Here is a 17,044-nt window from a genome sequence, read left to right as displayed (position 1 = left end):
TGTGATCTGCCTGAGCCAGGTGCAAAGAGGCTGATTGGGAGTATTTGGGGGTGGTGGGTTGTGAGGGGCTGAGGTGTGCACAGACAACGGTATCAGCGTGAGTTCTTGGCCACACCACAGGTTTCTTTTCTAGGTTTCTTCCCTGCCTCGTGCAGTGCCAGACGGTACATCCGAGCTGTGCTGTAGAAGTGCTTCTGTAGCATTTGACAGCATATCTTGTCAGGACAATCAAAGAACAGAGGAGAGACAAGGATCTCCTTTACAACCACTTTAAAAATCAAACTGCAAAACAAGTCTTGCAAACCATTTAGTTCAGTTACTAGAATATGCCTACAATCATCCTTACTAATGCCTATGTAAGGCATTTCATACGTATACGCCATTCTATAGAAACCAAAAATGCAAGGATAGAAGACTAGATTTAACCACATATGGAACATAGTTAGAACATAGATTGGCAAAATAATAGTTTCTCATCATTGACAACGTTTTCTCATTTAAGATTCTAATTAAGAAGGTTAGGCATGTTCTAACCAATGTCCCGATGTGTGTCTTCTTCATAATCTATATTACACCCATTCTTCAACGATGTCATGTGTTCAGACATGCATGCAGAGCTACATTGAAAGAGGATTTGCCGTGGGGTGTTGGAGGCTTTTAAAAACAAGTCACATACTTTTCTAAATGATCCGATTCTTCACCTGCAACCACTCTAATGAGCAAAGGGCTGGGGTAATGTGCTCCTGCTTCCTATCTTTCCTTGAAAGACTTGCAGCAGTGTTTTGAACTCTTAGTAGCCTGGAGATCATGCACTTTGAAAGGTCTAAGTAGATGCCATTATTGAAATCCAAACAAGATCAAACTGGAGAATTGATTGCCAACACATGGGGCGGGAAGGATAAGTAGGAATGACGTTTTTTTTTATTTTCTTAATCATAAAGTAACATGTTTTTGTTACAGCTTTCACTTAGGAATTCAAGGTTAATGTATTACCTAAGACCTCATCCTTTGGGCAAGGACATTGTCCACAGGTACTAGGCCAGCACGATGGTGTCCACGGATTAGGTTTTTCATTTATATCTATAATTTATTTTTTCTCCAGGTCTATTTTCCGAAGGTTCGTGTCCATCCAGGCCTTGACTGTCAGCGGGCAATTTCTAATCTTGCCTGAAAGTGAGTCGTCATTTTCTTTAAGGTCCACCAATATCTGGGTGTCGTCAGCATACTTAAAGCAAGTCACTGCAGCATGGTGAAGGACTCCCATTACAGGATAGAGATATAAGTTAAAGAAAAGATGAGATAAAGACAACCCCTGTGGAACTCCACACTCCACATGGAAAAGATAAATAAAAGAAACGAAAGGACCTTGCTCTCTTTTCCAGTTGATTAGTCCTATTCTTTCCCTTTCTACCCCTGACCCTGCCCTTTTGTCTAAACTCTCTGCCACTACTGACTTGACTGACTTCAGCACTTCCAAAGTCACATCTTTGCATTCTTCTTTTTTGACCCTTTCCATCGCTTCTTCTCCTTCAACTTTCTCCCCCACTTGCCCTCCTCCTTTCTCCACTATTGTCTCCCCCTCTTGTTATTGTCCCTCATCCCTTTCCCCTTCATCGTTGTCCTCATTTGTCCTCCTTATCGACTCTGATACCACCTCTTATTTGGCTTATGCCCATCCCACTGCCTTCCCTTTAGATCCTATTCCTTCAATCTGGATTCTCTCCAACTATCCGTCCAAAATTCCTTATCTTATATCTCTACTAAATTTATCTCTGCGTCCCTCTATTTCCCCCTCCACCTTAAAGTACGCTGTTATTATTCCTTTTCTCAAAAATCCTACTCTCGACTCTTCCCTTTGTTCTAACTGCCATCCAATTTCTCTCCTCCTTTTCTTATCCAAACTCCTCAAAAGGGATGTGTATTCTTAGATTGTTTCTTATCTTCACCTTAACCCCCTTCTTCCTCCTCTACAATCTGGCTTTCGTTCAGCTCCCTCCACAGAGTCTGCACTTCTTCATGTCTTAAACTCGCTTATCTCTGCTCGGCATAGTGAGCTTTCCTCTATTCTTATTCTACTGGGTCTCTCTGCTGCTTTTGACACTGTGGGTCATTATATTCCTGTTTCCTCTCTGTCTTCTCTGGGTATCTCTGGGGCTGTCCTTAAATGGTTCGCCTTCAATCTTTCAAACCATTCTTACTCACCTGGATTGGTCAACTTTCCTCCTTCGGCCCACTTCTCTTTGGAGTCCCTCAGGGTTCTGAACTTGGCCCCTTCTTTTCTCCTTCTACACCATTCCCCTCTCCATGCTCATCAGCTCTTTCAATCTTTTCTTGTCATTTCTCTGCTGATGGCACTGGATGGCTTCTCGGTTTCTTCACCTTAAGCCCTCTAAATCCGAGCTTACCTACTTTCCTTCTGCCTCTCCTTCAGCCTTTCCACAACCCTCTGGCATCTATTTTGTCTAAACTATGTCCGAGGAATTGGACCATCCGAAGGGTGGGCATGGGCTCACCTGAGCTTTTTTGAAATTTTGAATTAACTGGATGATGGTATACTGACCTAAGGAAAATGTGGGAGGCTAACCGACCCACATTTTCCTATGCTCACACCACAGCAAATGCATAGACCTGTGTGCTGTGGCGTGGACACAGCCTACAGGCGCAATCCACCCCTATCATATTTAGTTGGAATGTGACAGCCGAGGACAGCATAATGTCATCCCGGAAAGGGTTAGACCAAACTTCCCCCTGCTACGGTCAGCCTGATTAACTGACAAAGGCTCCATGGCAATGCTCCAATCTTGTGTTAGGTCCTGCAGCTGGTGGCAGAGATTATCATACCAACAGGAGTACTTCAAACAGGCCCACACAGGGCCTGGCTACAGAGAATATCAAAGGAAACAAGACAGGAAACCCAACAACCTTTCATATGCAACTGTATCAACCTGAAGCCAGCTCCCGCTTCTCAGTATCGATGGAAGTGAACTGTCATGTCTGGGTCTTTTATGGCAGTAGGCTACCTCAGCTAGGGGAACCCAATGTGGGTTTCAGGGGCCAGAGAGTCTGGTTGCGCAGTAACTTCAAGGGAGACCTGCTGCTTTAACAGGAACCACACAGAGAGGCCCATTAACCAGAGAGACTCTTTCAACACAGCAGACAGGCAGATGGGTGGTAATAAGTATCGCAAGGGAGTGAGCCCAGAGCTCCCACTGTTGATAGAAGGTTTCCACCATATTAGTTTTGGGGAACACCTTGTTTCTGTTTCACGCTTTACCTTTATTGTTGCAAAGCACTCTGGTTGTGACCTCAAGCATGCAGAAGATTGTTGGCAGGGACATCAGGATTGGTTCATTAAGATATGCTCAGTCGACACCAAACGCTGTGGCCCACTTGGCTTTAAAAGAGGGCAGAGCCACTCTTTTGGCAGATCATCTGAAGATTTCACAAGAAGTAAGAAAGAAAAACTCAACTTTCGACCTAGCTGAAGGTAAAGGGCCTCATTACGAGATGGGAGGTAAGGGGTTAACGGCGCCGGTAAAAGTGCCGGAGCCGTTAACCCCATACTGCCCTATTACGAGGGCCGCTCGTGGGACCCGCTCTGGACGTCCTTAACGGGTCCCGCGAGTGGCCCAGCATGCTAACAACCAGCCCGTCATTAACAGGTCCGTTGTTAGCATACTCCCCATTCCCATTGAGCCCTATGGGGGCTCAAATAGGAATGGGGATTGTTCCGGGTTCCCTGAATGGGGAAATACCGGGCCCTCTAAGGTCAGAATGGCCTGGTATTTCCCCATTCAGGGACCACGGACCCGGACCCCAGTTTGGAGGCAGCCATGCCCTTAAGGGCATGGCTGCCTCCAAACTCGTAATGAGGCCAAAAGTCTCCCTTACATCTTCCTCCAGTGAAGGGAGGCCAGGATATCCAAAGAGGGAAGTAAGATCCCTCCTTAAACTTCTCCCAGAGAACAGAGGGAGAAAAGAACTCACAGGACCCTCCAGCTGCTCCAGATCCGGTACCCAGCCATCACACAGTGTGCCCTGCTAGGCTATGCAGCAAGCTTCCTGGATAGGAAGTGCCAGAAGGTCTCTGAACCTACAAACAAGGACAAGGCAGCTGCTTACAACATACTCCTCAGCTTTGGGCTGTCCGCCGGAAAGGATGACATAAACCCATTGAAGAAGCTGGGAGAAGTGCCACGACAAGCATCTACCACCATCCGTATTAAAGGACATTTTTGAGCCAATTTACATCGATCCACAACTGACAGCAACGCTGACTGTTGTCAAGCGCAGTCGCTGAAAGAAACCTGAAACGTCTCGACCAGTGCTTCAGAAATGCTGATCAGCACTGAGACAATGATTCTTGACCCTAAGAAGCCGTGTATGCCAGCCTGCAGCCGTTCATCCAGCTTCGCTTGCCAAATCATCTTGCCGCCTAATATCCGCAGCTGACGCTCATCTTCAACTCTGTCACAGAAGCTTACAAAGCGCACTGTAGCTGACTCGACTCCAAGAACGCCTACAGCAAAAGGTACATTGTGGTTCTGTACCCCTGGTCCTTCCCACAAGGCCCCTAGATGCATTTTAGGACCCTTTGCTCCCTTTGTGCTTAAGCCAAGAAACGTTACCATGCTGTTGTGGTTATTAACCATACCGACTACCCTTGTGTCAGTATCCAGATAGCATACCTTTTTCTTCTTCCAAACTGTCTGTCCTCTGCATTCCTTTACAGGGTGGGTTGTATCTCATAGCGTTGTTAGACTATTGTGATTCATAAAGTAGATATTCGTATACCACATTGACTGGACACTACTTTCATCATTGAGTAATAATTGTATTTTCACTGTGTTACAACTAACCAACGATCCACAACCTTTAGGAGATAAGCCTGCTGCTCCATCCATGTTACCAAAAGTGGACAAGGAGGTGTATAATTTGAATTGTATTCTTGTTTATTCCAATCGGTTCAGATCCATTCTGGTGTATTAGAGGTGCAGGGCTGATTGATGTTTTCAAAACCGATTTTCATCCCAGGACCACTGGAACAACGGAATGTGATTTGTCACACTATGCTTCCCTTTTCTCCCACTGCTCGAATTTGTGTTTATCTTTGACCCCTGCTTGTCTTTTTCTTTTCATATCTCTACTATGTCTCATTCTGCTCGCAATCATCTTTATAATCTTCGCCACACTCGTTGTTTCCTATCTTTCCATGCCACAAAGCTTTTGGTTTATTCTTTTTCTTTTTCCCAACGTAACTATTGTTCTGTTCTCCTTCATGGACTCCCTTTTTCTCACCTTGCTCCCCTGCATTCTATTTTTAACTATGTATTCCATTTACCAGCTCAGCTCCCTCGCTGCTCCTCTGTTACGAATTCTATCGTGGCAACATTTCTTCTCTCCTTTGAGCTGCAAAAAGAAAAGGGCCAAAAAATAAGCCTTCCCTCCCTACGCCCAAGACTATGGAACCTCCTCAGCATCAGACTTGCCCCATCGCTCCTACAATTCAGAAACAAACTCAAGAGCCAACTCTTTAAGGTATCTCTCTGCCTCAACACCTAGGCCATCACGTCGCCCCTCGTGCCCCATGACTCACTAGACGCTGCACACTCCTCCCCCCGCCACCAGGTACAGATGTACCCCCCACTGTGCCCCTCTGTATCCCAAACCACTGTTGTATATCTGTTCTGTTGTTACCGCTGAAAAGCACTCCGTTATGCATCTGTACTGTTGTATACCTCTGTAAAGTGCTCTGTTATGCATCTGTACTGTTGTATACCTCTGTAAAGCGCTCTGTTATGTGTCTGTATTATTGTATACCTCTGTAAAGCGCTGGGTTGCTTCTCAAAGCCAGATCCGCGCTCAATAAATACAATAATAATAACAATCTTTATCTTTTCTTTCACTTCCTCTGCTTCATCTTCAAAGCCTTACATGGTCTCGCGCCCCCTATCTTTGTTCTCTGGTTACTGTATACACGTCAACACGTTCCCTTCACTCTCAGGCCCTCTTTCTTGCTGCTAAACCACCCTGAGCTTCCTCTCGTTTTTGTTCTTTCACCCTCCTCGCACCCAAACACTGGGTATTCGCTTCATATTCGCTCCTCCTCTTCATTCCATGTCTTTTGGACTCAGTTAAAAACCCATTTGCTTCAGTCACGTACCCTTCTTTGTTATTTTGTACCATTTTTACTTGTGTTCTTATTGTCAAGGCGCTTTAGCGAAAGCGCTAAATAAAAATAAATACAATTATGAAATACACTTGGCACTCTAAGCAGAATAGGAATATCTGAGCATCCTTTGCCTATTCAAGCTGCAGAGTTGACAGACTGGCACACTGCATAGCTGCCATGTATACACTAACAGTGCCTGTGCATGTGTGAGCAATGTATGCCCTACCATAGCATACTGTCAAGGCATATTTGGAAAATACCGAGCATATTTTCCACACTCTGGAATATTTGAAAACACCAATATGCATATTGGAAACACCCTAACACATAAGAGTATTATCCTGCCCTATTATGGCAGCACACTGCCATATACTAGCAGCAGCTCTCATGCCAGTGTTTATCTGGCAAGTGGTACAGAAATAATCCCGAGCACATTGTCTCCTGCCACAATATTTAAAGCTGCTGTTATTTCTCCAGGCATACAATAAATGAAATTGACTTTTATACAGTGGGGCACACTGCGCCACATGAGCAATATGTCTCCTGTGGCACAAACGATCTTCTTTTGTGCGTCCAGTGATTTTATCAAGCTCACAATATTCTTGTAAGCACACACATGATTTTTAGTTGTGGAGAAGTAGCAGATCGTCGAGTACTGCAATACATGGTGGTTGAAATGTATGCTAGTGCCTATAAAACATAAACGTTTTAATATAAAATAAGGTAACATAAGTTTATGTAGAGAGCACGTTCACTGCCACACTGGTATCTTGGTGAAATAGACAGATAACAAATGATTTATTTTATTTATTTATTGAATTTGAGTAGCGCCCAAACCCTAGGGCACCGCAGCGCTTGTATAAGAGTAGGTAATTAGCGAGACATAGGAAAAGCAAAGAGCCCATGCTGGGAAATGGAAAGTCATATTTGTCAAAAAACCAGGTTTTGACTAATTTTCAGAAATTTCTGTAGGAAGCTTCATGCTTAATGATTGGAGGTAGAGTGTTCCAGATGGAAGGGAAAATGTGACAGAAGCTGGAGCTGCCTGCTCATTTGTTTTGCCATCTAGGAGATTGGCAGAGGAGCAAAGTAGCCGCGGGTTGCGCTTTATGGTTATGCAGTGCTTGAGTTAGGATACAGCACGGTCGTGGATGCAACAGTGGGTGATGGCCAAAGTTTTGAATTCTATGCGTGTTTGATGGGAAGCCAGTGGACATCGAGGCTGATTGATGATATATGATCAGCCCGTCCGAGGTGCAGGGCAGCTCTGAAGGCTTTGTCTTGCAACAATTGGAGTTTGGGTAGGTTTTTAGAAGACATGCCCGAGAAGAGGATATTGCAGTCGTCCAGTTTACTGCCTATTATGGCTCTAGCCAGGGTTACACAGTTATCTGGTGAGAGGAATTGTCTGCTTAATTAAATGAGTTTGGCGGTTTAAGTCGTGGAGGATGCAGAGCGTTGATGTGTTTCATCATATTGAGCTCAGAATCCAAGTATACGCCAAGGGTTTTTACGTGTTTAGATACTGGGATAGTGGTGCCATCGATGGTGGACGAGGCAAAGGCAGGGGCTAGATCCCTTAGGCTATGGGGGGATGCCAAAATAAGCAACTCTGTTTTATCATCGTTGAGACAGAGGTTGTGAGTAGCCACCCAGTTCTGAATGATGCTGAAAGTATCGTTGATGATATCAGTGTCACAGGCATAGTTGCCTGTGATGGGGAGAAGGATTTGGGAATCATTGGCAAAGTTAGTGTAAAGGATTCCGAGGGCATCCAAGTGTTTGAAGAGAGGCTTGGTAGAGAAATTGTAGAGGGTGGGGATAAGCAGGATCCTCGTGGGACCCCAATGGGGTCTGGGATGGGGTCATCAGCTTGGTCGCCAGAGAAAACTCTAGAAGCAGCCTCATGCAAGACATTGAATTTGCTAGCCAGTTGTTGACATAGAATATCATGGTGAACTAGGTCAAAGGCCGCTGACATGTCCAGTAACAATATGATGGCTAGGTTGCCAGTATCACATGTATTATCTAGCTGAATTTTGACGTCGAGGAGGGCAGTTTCTGTGCTGTGCTTGGGGTGAAAGTCTGATTTACGTGGGACAAGCTGGTGGTGCTGTTCAGGAAGGATTGGATCTGGGTGTATCCGGGGCAGTCTAGGATTTTGAGGAGGAAAGGGTCAGTAGTGATGGGGGATTGTTAGTGGGGAGGGAAGGATCGAGGGTGGGTTTTTTGGGGAGGGGTGTGACCCATGCTGATTTAAGTAAAGTCTGCACTGAGTTGGTGGCAAATGATGTATTTATGATATTTTTAATGATGGGAGCAAGGGTATTGGCAAAGATGTGGGTAGGACAAGTCTCTCCCTTATGATTGGAGCGTTTGAGACTCTGAAAAGTTGGGAGGACCTTTGCTAGGGTAGCTGGGATGATCTTGAATGGGAGGGGGGGTTGCTCAGGGAGGAGTGGGTGAAGTGATGCAGTGATGGGGAGACTTTTAGAGGCAAATTGGATCATTTTAGCAACAATGTTTTCTCTCAACCTATCAATTTTGTTGGATAAAGCTGTGTGCACGGTCATACACCAGGCTTTGTCTTTGCAGATCTGAGAGGAGTGAGGAATGGGGCTCTCTAATTCTTTGAGAATGGCAAAGAGGTCTTTAGTATTCAAGCATGCTTCAAAGATTCTTGTATTAAACTTATTGGCTTTAGTAGCTATAAATGTGTTTTTATGTTTTGACTGGGGTGGAGAATGCTTTGAGATTGGTTGGAGTGGGGTGTTTTTGCCAAGTGTGCTCTAAAACTGTGGAGGGAGTTGAGGTTGACTGAGAACCAAGTGTTGGCATGTCTTTGTGGATTAGGAGATTTGGGTTTAATGGGGGCATGCAGATCTACGGTGCGCAGCAAGGCCTGATTATAATGCGCGATGAGGACCTGGGGATCATTGCTATTATGGTTAAAGAAGGTGAGTGCCTGAAGCATGGTGGGTGCCAATATTTCTTTTGTGAGCTCTCTGGTGTTGTGGACAAGGATGGGTGGTGGTTGGATGGTGGGGGCTGTTGGGATGTGGAAGTGAAACAAATGGAATTCGATCAGGAAGTGGTCGATCCAAGGTAGTGGACTGATGGTTGTGACATTGATGTTGGTGTTGAGAGTGAGGGTCCAATCAATGGTGCGACCTTTGGAGTGGGTGGGTAGGGAGACTTGTTGGGTGATGAATTATTTATATTCCTACATTACCCGCATGATCTGTGCATGTTGTTATTGCTTGTTCTGCATGGTTATGATGATGACTTGCATTACTCACAGATGATGCTGTGCATTTTGTTATTACCCACGATGGAGCCCTGCCTGTGTATGTATCAACACACAAATGTGCATGTTAGTACATACTACACGTCTTCTGTGTAAGTACAATCTGTAGATACAGTCTTGCATTTTAAAAAGTGAATATGTTGGGTTTGGCTGTTCTGATTTTCCAATCTTTGCGGTGTGCGCTAGTCTCAGGAAAGAGCCACCAATTTCGAAAATCCAAGTGGGCACATTTAAGCTATTTGCCCAAAAACCTGCTTTTTGTGGTCTGTTCAAAACCCACTGCAAAATACACCTATTTTTCAGCATACATTTTGTCCCTAAAAACATACATGAAATTTCACCAAATTTGGAATGGCTGTTTGGATATGGGCAGGTCTGCTGCATGGCGAATTTGGTGAATTTAATGGACGAGGTGATGATAAATTACAGAGTATTAAGTTTTATCGTTTTGGTATATAAGGTAGCATATGACCTTACCGATAATGTCATGACCATATCACTAATATTAACAAAACGTTCCATCACTAAATCTTGTTGCCACCTAGTGTGGGCATTTCAATCTCATTTAGCAAAGTAATTTTGCATGGACTTTTAAAATTGCCAAATTGACTATAACATATATGCAAAAGGTCTGGGAGCCCCTCTACCGACAACAAACACGGCCATATAACCTGTTCTCTGGGTAGGTTCCCACTCTCAGCAGGGTCTACAACCCCGTTTTAGCTCACTTTACCTTTTACAGGGGAGAAATATAGCATATCAGTCTCGTCCCACCCACTTGGGCAGTCCATCACCGAAATGGTAGGCAAGTTGCCTCTGAACAAGAGGACCAACAGCAACCCGAGACACCGTACGTAATCCAGGGTAATCTAGACATGGACTTCTTGCTCACTGTGCCTTGGAGAGGCTCAGCTTCACCTCACTGATGAGGCCCAACAAGGCTGAAACACGTGTATGGGGTTGCAGATGCAAGTCTTGTTCAGAGGAGAAGTGCCTAGCATTTCGGTGCTGGGCTGCCCGCATGGGCCTGTCCAGACTGATATGCAAGTGGATATTTCTCCTCTGTGAAGGGTGCAGTGATCTAAAATGTGGTTGTAGACCATCCAGACTGGAAGAAATTCCACTGATCAGGGTATTTGACACAAGTCCGTTCGCAGTAGAGAGGCTTCCACACCTTTGCTTATTTTGAATATAGCATAGTAAGCTCTTTGTGAAAATTGTAGGCTTGTATAGGTGCAGTTTCTCAAATGGAACGAGTACACATCCTAAGGTGGGCAACTTGGCAATGGGAAAAGCCGGAAAAGCTCCTTACCTTTGGCCATGTACTCAGTCACAATGAAGATGGGTTCCTGGGTGACCACAGCGTGGAGTCGGACCAGTTTGTCATGCTGCAGCATCTTCATCAGGTTCGCTTCTGCCAGAAAGGCCTCGGGAGACATACTGCCCTCCTTCAATGTCTTCACGGCTACTTTCGTTTTGCTCTTGTAATATCCTAGGAGAGGATACACATTAACAAGGTTGATAACTTTGCAAATAGTGCTGCTAATTAAGAATCCGGAATTAATATAATGGTTCATGACGAAAAAAGCTTATACATTCATTTAAAGTTAAGGAGAACCTGTGGAGGAAACTAACTCCAAGGGCCCGAATCTCAAAGAGTAACGCAAATAAAAAGAGAACAGAGGATGCACTCGTTGTATTTGTAATTCAAAGCGTAGGTCACCTTATTCTCAAAGGTGACTTGCACATTTCTGGAAGATTTTGAAAAGGAATAATTCTGTTTTTCCCCCAGAAGTATTGCTGGGGTAGCTGTCCAAAAAGAGATGATTAATGGATTGAAGATGAGTTCTTTTCTGACCTCTTTTGTGTGTTCCGGGTTTAAAGGTTTTGGGGTTGGTGGTATTGGAGATTAGCATATATGTGCTTGGGGTTGACATCATGAGCTTACAGGTTAGTTGGTATCGGAGCAAGAGAGATCACTAAAGCTGTTTCTGTATTTGCTACTATCTGGGAATGATTGCATGAGCTCGGATTCTCTGATAATTTGATACAGCACATCCAATGTGTTGCATGCTGACAGAGTACTGCCGGTTTGGGGTCTGCTTTCCCTAAACCCCTCAGGTACCAACTGAAAAGTAAGGAGTCCCTTTAAAATCTCCACTGAGGTGGTTGGGAGGACGCTGAACGAGGTGGTGGTGCTCCTTTATAGCCATGCAGGGAAGACATTGTTAGTCTTGTAGCAGGATCAGACACAGATATAAACCATCTTTTTAGGATAACTAGTAACTGGTAAATCGAAGCAATCAGTAGAAGGCTAGATATGGTTAATAATTTAGTAATGTTATTATTTCTAGATCTGATCAATTGAATAGGCCCTCGGGGAAATTGTTGGTCTGGTAGACTGGAAGGAAAATGTGGTTAGGAGTTATGGTTGGAGTCTGAATGTCATTTGACGTATTTCAGGGCCACTTGGCATCTCTGGTACATGAATACCCCCCCCTACCCTGGAGTGAAGAACAGTGTAGTTTACCTGATGCATGTGATTGCATGTGGATGTGACATGGCGGACAAGATATTAATTCAAAACATGAAAATAACAATAAACATAGGCACTAGGCAGTCGCAGTCTAAAGAAGTCTCCATGCCAGCTAGGGCTCACCAGCACACTGTGAGCATACCAAATGCAGTAGCAGAATGTGAAGGTAACTTGGGAGAATTGGCATAACCAGTTCTTGCTGGAAGGAGCCTTTCATTTGGTCTGGTTGATCAGCCTACAGTGGCCATTTGAAGCAAGAAAAGGGAACATGTGGCCAATGCATTGGGGGAGCTTAATCCGATCGGTATGAAGAGGCCTCAGAAACGCAGTACTCCTCCAAAATTAGGGGACTGAAAGATTACAGTGATACATTAGGGGTTCAAATTAAAAATGTGAGAATCTGTGATCGATTAGGGTAAGAAACAGGGCCTGCACTCACCCTGCTGTGTCCTCAAATGGTAAAATATATGCAGTATGAGTTAACAGCATATCAAATAATTGAGCTCATTACTTGTGTATGGACCGTCCCTCGACAGATCAAATGAATGAATGCTGTGACAGTCCCACCCTAAACTTTTACCACACCGACTAGACCAGCTCAGGCACGGGAGCTGCACACACCTCAAGGGACATTTGTCCAATAGCCCATGACAGTCCATTGACCGACTGACTACCTACAGCATCGCCCGCCAGCTAATTTAATGGCCAGCTGTTCAGGCCCATCACAGCACCACCTGCATATGCCATGATACAGGCACTTGGGGGCATGGCCGTTCCTGGTTTTAGAGATACCTGCTTTCTCCCATATGCAGCTTCCCTTATGAGGAGAGGTACCAGCAAGAGGGACTTGCATGTTATTCATGTACAGCTGATGCAGAAACTTGGTACTTTCAACAACACAAACTGGGACAACAGTTTAGAGATTGTAAATATTCCATGGTCCCTGGGGGACCGTAGGCATCTGGTAAAAAATGCCCAGCTATACGAGAGGAACCCCAGTGCTTCTCTGAAGAGATGGAGACAGTGATTCAGAGCTGTATGTCCTTCTTGAGCTGACATGAACCAACTCATTAGTAGAAGTCTAGCGGTTGGAAGTGTCAATGGATGCTGTGTTTGTTTCAAGCCAGTGGGGCAATCAATGGAGTCTGGGCCCTGACTATTCACATTTTACTGGGCCTATTGGCTGGATGCTCTTGGGGCTGGGTGACACATCGTGATGTCTGGCAAGTACAGATTCCCGGACATCCATCTCAGTACCTGACATAACTTAACCTGGACAAAACTTCAGACGTGTGAATAGGTTTAGGAACAAACTGGTTATTATGGTATCCTGAACCACCCCAGCTGCAATCTCTACGTAAGTTACAGCCAGGTCAAGGAATACTGGTTGGAGACAGGATCTGTTGGGCCAGAGGAATATCCTTACAATGAGCATAATTATTATAACTATACTCATTCAAGGATGACTTATTAAAGGGCATGAGTAGCTGTAAAAGGCTTGGTGGAACGCGCTCCACAGACATACATGTTCTGCTTAGAATGTGGACCAGGGAAGAGAATGTTTTCTGACTGATGGTGAGAACCAAGTGAGTAAGTTTAGAATATGAAATGTCCTTAGATTGATTTAACATGATCCTACACAGGTTTAAGAAAATCTTGGAGCCCTTGCCCCAGGAAATCAGGAAACAATTACACATTTTAGAAACAGTGTTTGATGAAGAAAATAAGGCATTCCAGTTCACGCGCCGGTATGCCACTTTGTGCACTTGTTCCGATGTTATATGTGTAATGGATGAACGCATCCAGGATAAACCTGTCAAGGTTGCAATTATAGGCTTAAAGTATCTTTCTTTTCCTTTAACAAGGCTGATCATTTACTGCTTTAGTTGTCTGGGTAGTAGGAGCAGAGTAATTATTTATCCCACCAGATCTCTGGTTCCTGCTGAAGGAAACCTGTTATATTTTAATAATCAAAGAGACAGAGGTATATATATATATAAATGAACATTATAGTGAAATAGAAAAAGAAATTGACACTCTGATGAGTAGTGAACTTTAGATTGTAGTGAGGAGATTAATAAAGGTTTTGTCTGCACAGGCGGGAATGTGGGAAGAGATTCGTTTTTATGAAACTCTAACCCCTATCATGTTATGATTTTCACTGATAATGCGCACATCGCAAATGTATTCCTATACTGTCTTGCATAACTTTTATTTTTTGCGCTAATATATTTATTGTGTTTCCCTGCAATCATTCACCTTTTTCCATATCTATTTGTGTTGCATACTTTCAACATTAGAGACGCTGAGTAAAGCTTTGTGCAAATTACCCCTTTGGGGTTACATGATGTGAACTAGCTCAGTATCTGGACTTGAGTATGGCATCATGGAAAATTACTAGCACATGGTATAAGGAAGATGAAAATCCTGGTTGCCATTCGGTGGGAGTTTTGCAGAAGGATCAATGAGTAAATCGCATCTGCATCGATGACAGACTCATCTGCCCAATTTGTATGATTTCATTGAACCAGCTAGTCACATTTCTAGAAGCATCCTGGACAGTTTTGGTTACGACCCAAGGGCATGACCGCATAAAGGTGATGGTCCGGTGGGTGGTTCAGGTTGTTCAGGGATTGTTCCTGTAGAGTTAACATGGATCGCTGTTGGTTGTCTTGCAGGATAATAGAGCTTTCTCTGTCTATGCTGTTACCAGAATGTGATTGGGTGAGCTCTGTTTCTCTGACAGTGGTAACTGAGACCATGGAGTTAGTGGCAGAGGCTATGTCTCTCTACTGTAAGGTTTGGGTAGGTGTGCTAGTGATCCAGTTGGGAATCACAATCTGACTCATTCGTTGGCCTCCGTCATCATCCCACAAACTTAGCCTCCTAATCAGGCTCAGGAAACTAAGTGATGTATGCACTGGAAGGTCCCTTAAAGTGCAATTTAGTGACATCAAGTAGTAGTAATGTTCAGCTCAGTATGTAAGACTACATATGTAGATATCATTAAAGAACACTGAGTGATTTGGGCCGTGTTGCATTAGCTAGAAGATTCCAACTAGAGGCCTGAACAAGCACTAAGTGACCTGGAGTTTAGCTGCTGTGCAACAATAAAGCGTATAAAAGAGATCACAATGATACTAGCATTGTCCACAGGGCCTCAGAGCCGAGGTTTTACATTTTTGAATTCCTCAGGTTTCACGAGAAAGGCTACAATCTAATGTAAGGATTTTTTTTTTTGTAGGCCAGTAGCTTAATGTTGGTCTGATTTCTACAGGAAGTAGGGGGTGTAACATCGAATCAGATGAGGGAGTTGTATTAAATGGGGAAAGACCATTATTTAATTTAAGTACAGGTGGAAGGACAACAACTCTTGGGTGGGATCAATGAGTTACAGGCACATAAACAAGGATCATACTTGTATATTTGTTATACTAAACATTGCAAAGTGAAAGGTTAATCACAGCAAAGATTGCCTAGATTTCGAAGACTTTGATTTGATGAACTTTAGTGCTGGCAGTATATCCACACGGAGTGCGAAAGCAGGCATCCAACATGGTATCCTTTCTAAAATGCTCTCTTTCTAAAATTCTCTTACATCTCGCCACCTGATGATAATGACGTTGAATCCACTCTATTAATGACAGCTGTGGGAAGCTCAGACATTAGCAGAACACTGGCTGCCTGTCTTTAAGATGGCGATTGTAGTCAAACACTTCTCTATATTTCCTTGTAATAAGCACCATGACTAAAATGGCCTCCAGTGGCAAAGTCTAGGCTTTAAAATGGACATTATTGGTTGATAGCACTCATTTCTTTGAGGAAAAATCAATAATTAGGTCGATGGTAAATAAAGGCTGTATTTGAACTAGGGCCTGTTTTTATTTTGATTGTCTAACTCTAATCCATCATGCAACCACACACCAACTATATCTAGTACCCTGACTCGCCTGGTTTAGAAAATAGTAACATCACAGTAAAGCCTTTGCTTGAAGCAGAGCTTAACATTCCTGAACTTTTCTCTCATGCTTACTGTTAACTAATCAGTTAGGAAATGTGCATTCCTACTACCTCAACCATACTACCTCCACACCCTACCTATTTTACCACACTGATGTATCTAATCTACCCTCAACCCCTTTCTTTCTATTACCCTGTGGCCAATCCCATTTCCACTCCTTTGCTCTGCTTGCCCCTCTTCATTGGAATGCACTCCCATTGGTTTGGTTCTTCACTCTCTTTCCTCCTGTCCTCGGTTCCAAACTCACCCGAAAGAACATCTCTTATATTCTTAGTTTTCGCTGGTTGTTCCCCATGTTGATATTTGGTAACCCCCTAACCTTGTACAGCGCTTTGGCGTAAAGCGCTGTATAAATGGAAATAAAATAAAAACTACAAATACAAATACCCACAACCCTCTCCACAGACTAAGGTCGGTGAAACCCTGGCGAGCCCACAATGCTCTAACCTTTCCACAATGCTTAGGCGACCTAGGACCACTACGAGGGTGATGGGCCCAGTATAAATATTTGTATGACATAACATGATATCCCCTACATACTGATTGTCCTTTACTGGCCAGTATGTATGTATGTGTGTGCTGCGTTCTATATAGCGCACATCCAGCTGTGATGCAACAAAGCACTGACTACAAGGGGACAGTAGAAGGGTACAATAATATGATACAACTAGCATACAATTAGTAGGATAAACTGTTAAGGATGCATTTGGAAAGTCCTGCAGAGAGTGAGATACAGAGGGCTAAGGGAGGGAAAGGTGGGCCCTTTCCTGATTGGAGGCTCTGCAGCACTGCTCCTGCTGAAGCCAAATCTTGAGGGTTTTTATTGCAATCTGACCTTCCTAACTGCACTTTTGAGTTTCCTCTGTCTTTCTAGGATATTCCCTGCTTTGCCGGCGTTTGCTATCATTTGCACACCTTTGCACACCTTTTCCAAGATGTGCTTCAGTGTTCAAATAATCAGGACGCAGGATGTTTAGAATGAAATATAATGCTCACATGATGTACGAT

The 17,044-nt window shown here is 43.9% G+C and overlaps 1 protein-coding gene across 2 annotated transcripts in view; it reads right to left on the bottom strand.

The window, feature by feature from the left end:
- The window catches only part of BLK (BLK proto-oncogene, Src family tyrosine kinase), a 679,444-nt gene that overhangs the window by 172,745 nt on the left and 489,655 nt on the right, over nucleotides 1-17,044 (bottom strand). For both annotated transcript variants that reach the window (XM_069605731.1, XM_069605732.1), the window contains one exon: nucleotides 10,792-10,971. In XM_069605731.1, the coding sequence (XP_069461832.1) occupies nucleotides 10,792-10,971 (180 nt within the window). The remainder of the gene's footprint in view (nucleotides 1-10,791; nucleotides 10,972-17,044) is intronic.

Source organism: Ambystoma mexicanum, chromosome 4p (assembly GCF_040938575.1).
Source record: "Ambystoma mexicanum isolate Mex_15411 chromosome 4p, UKY_AmexF1_1, whole genome shotgun sequence".
In the NCBI taxonomy this organism is placed as follows: domain Eukaryota; kingdom Metazoa; phylum Chordata; class Amphibia; order Caudata; family Ambystomatidae; genus Ambystoma; species Ambystoma mexicanum.
The sequence above is the reverse complement of the archived record's forward strand: the minus strand, read 5'-3'. Positions and strand labels throughout refer to the sequence as shown.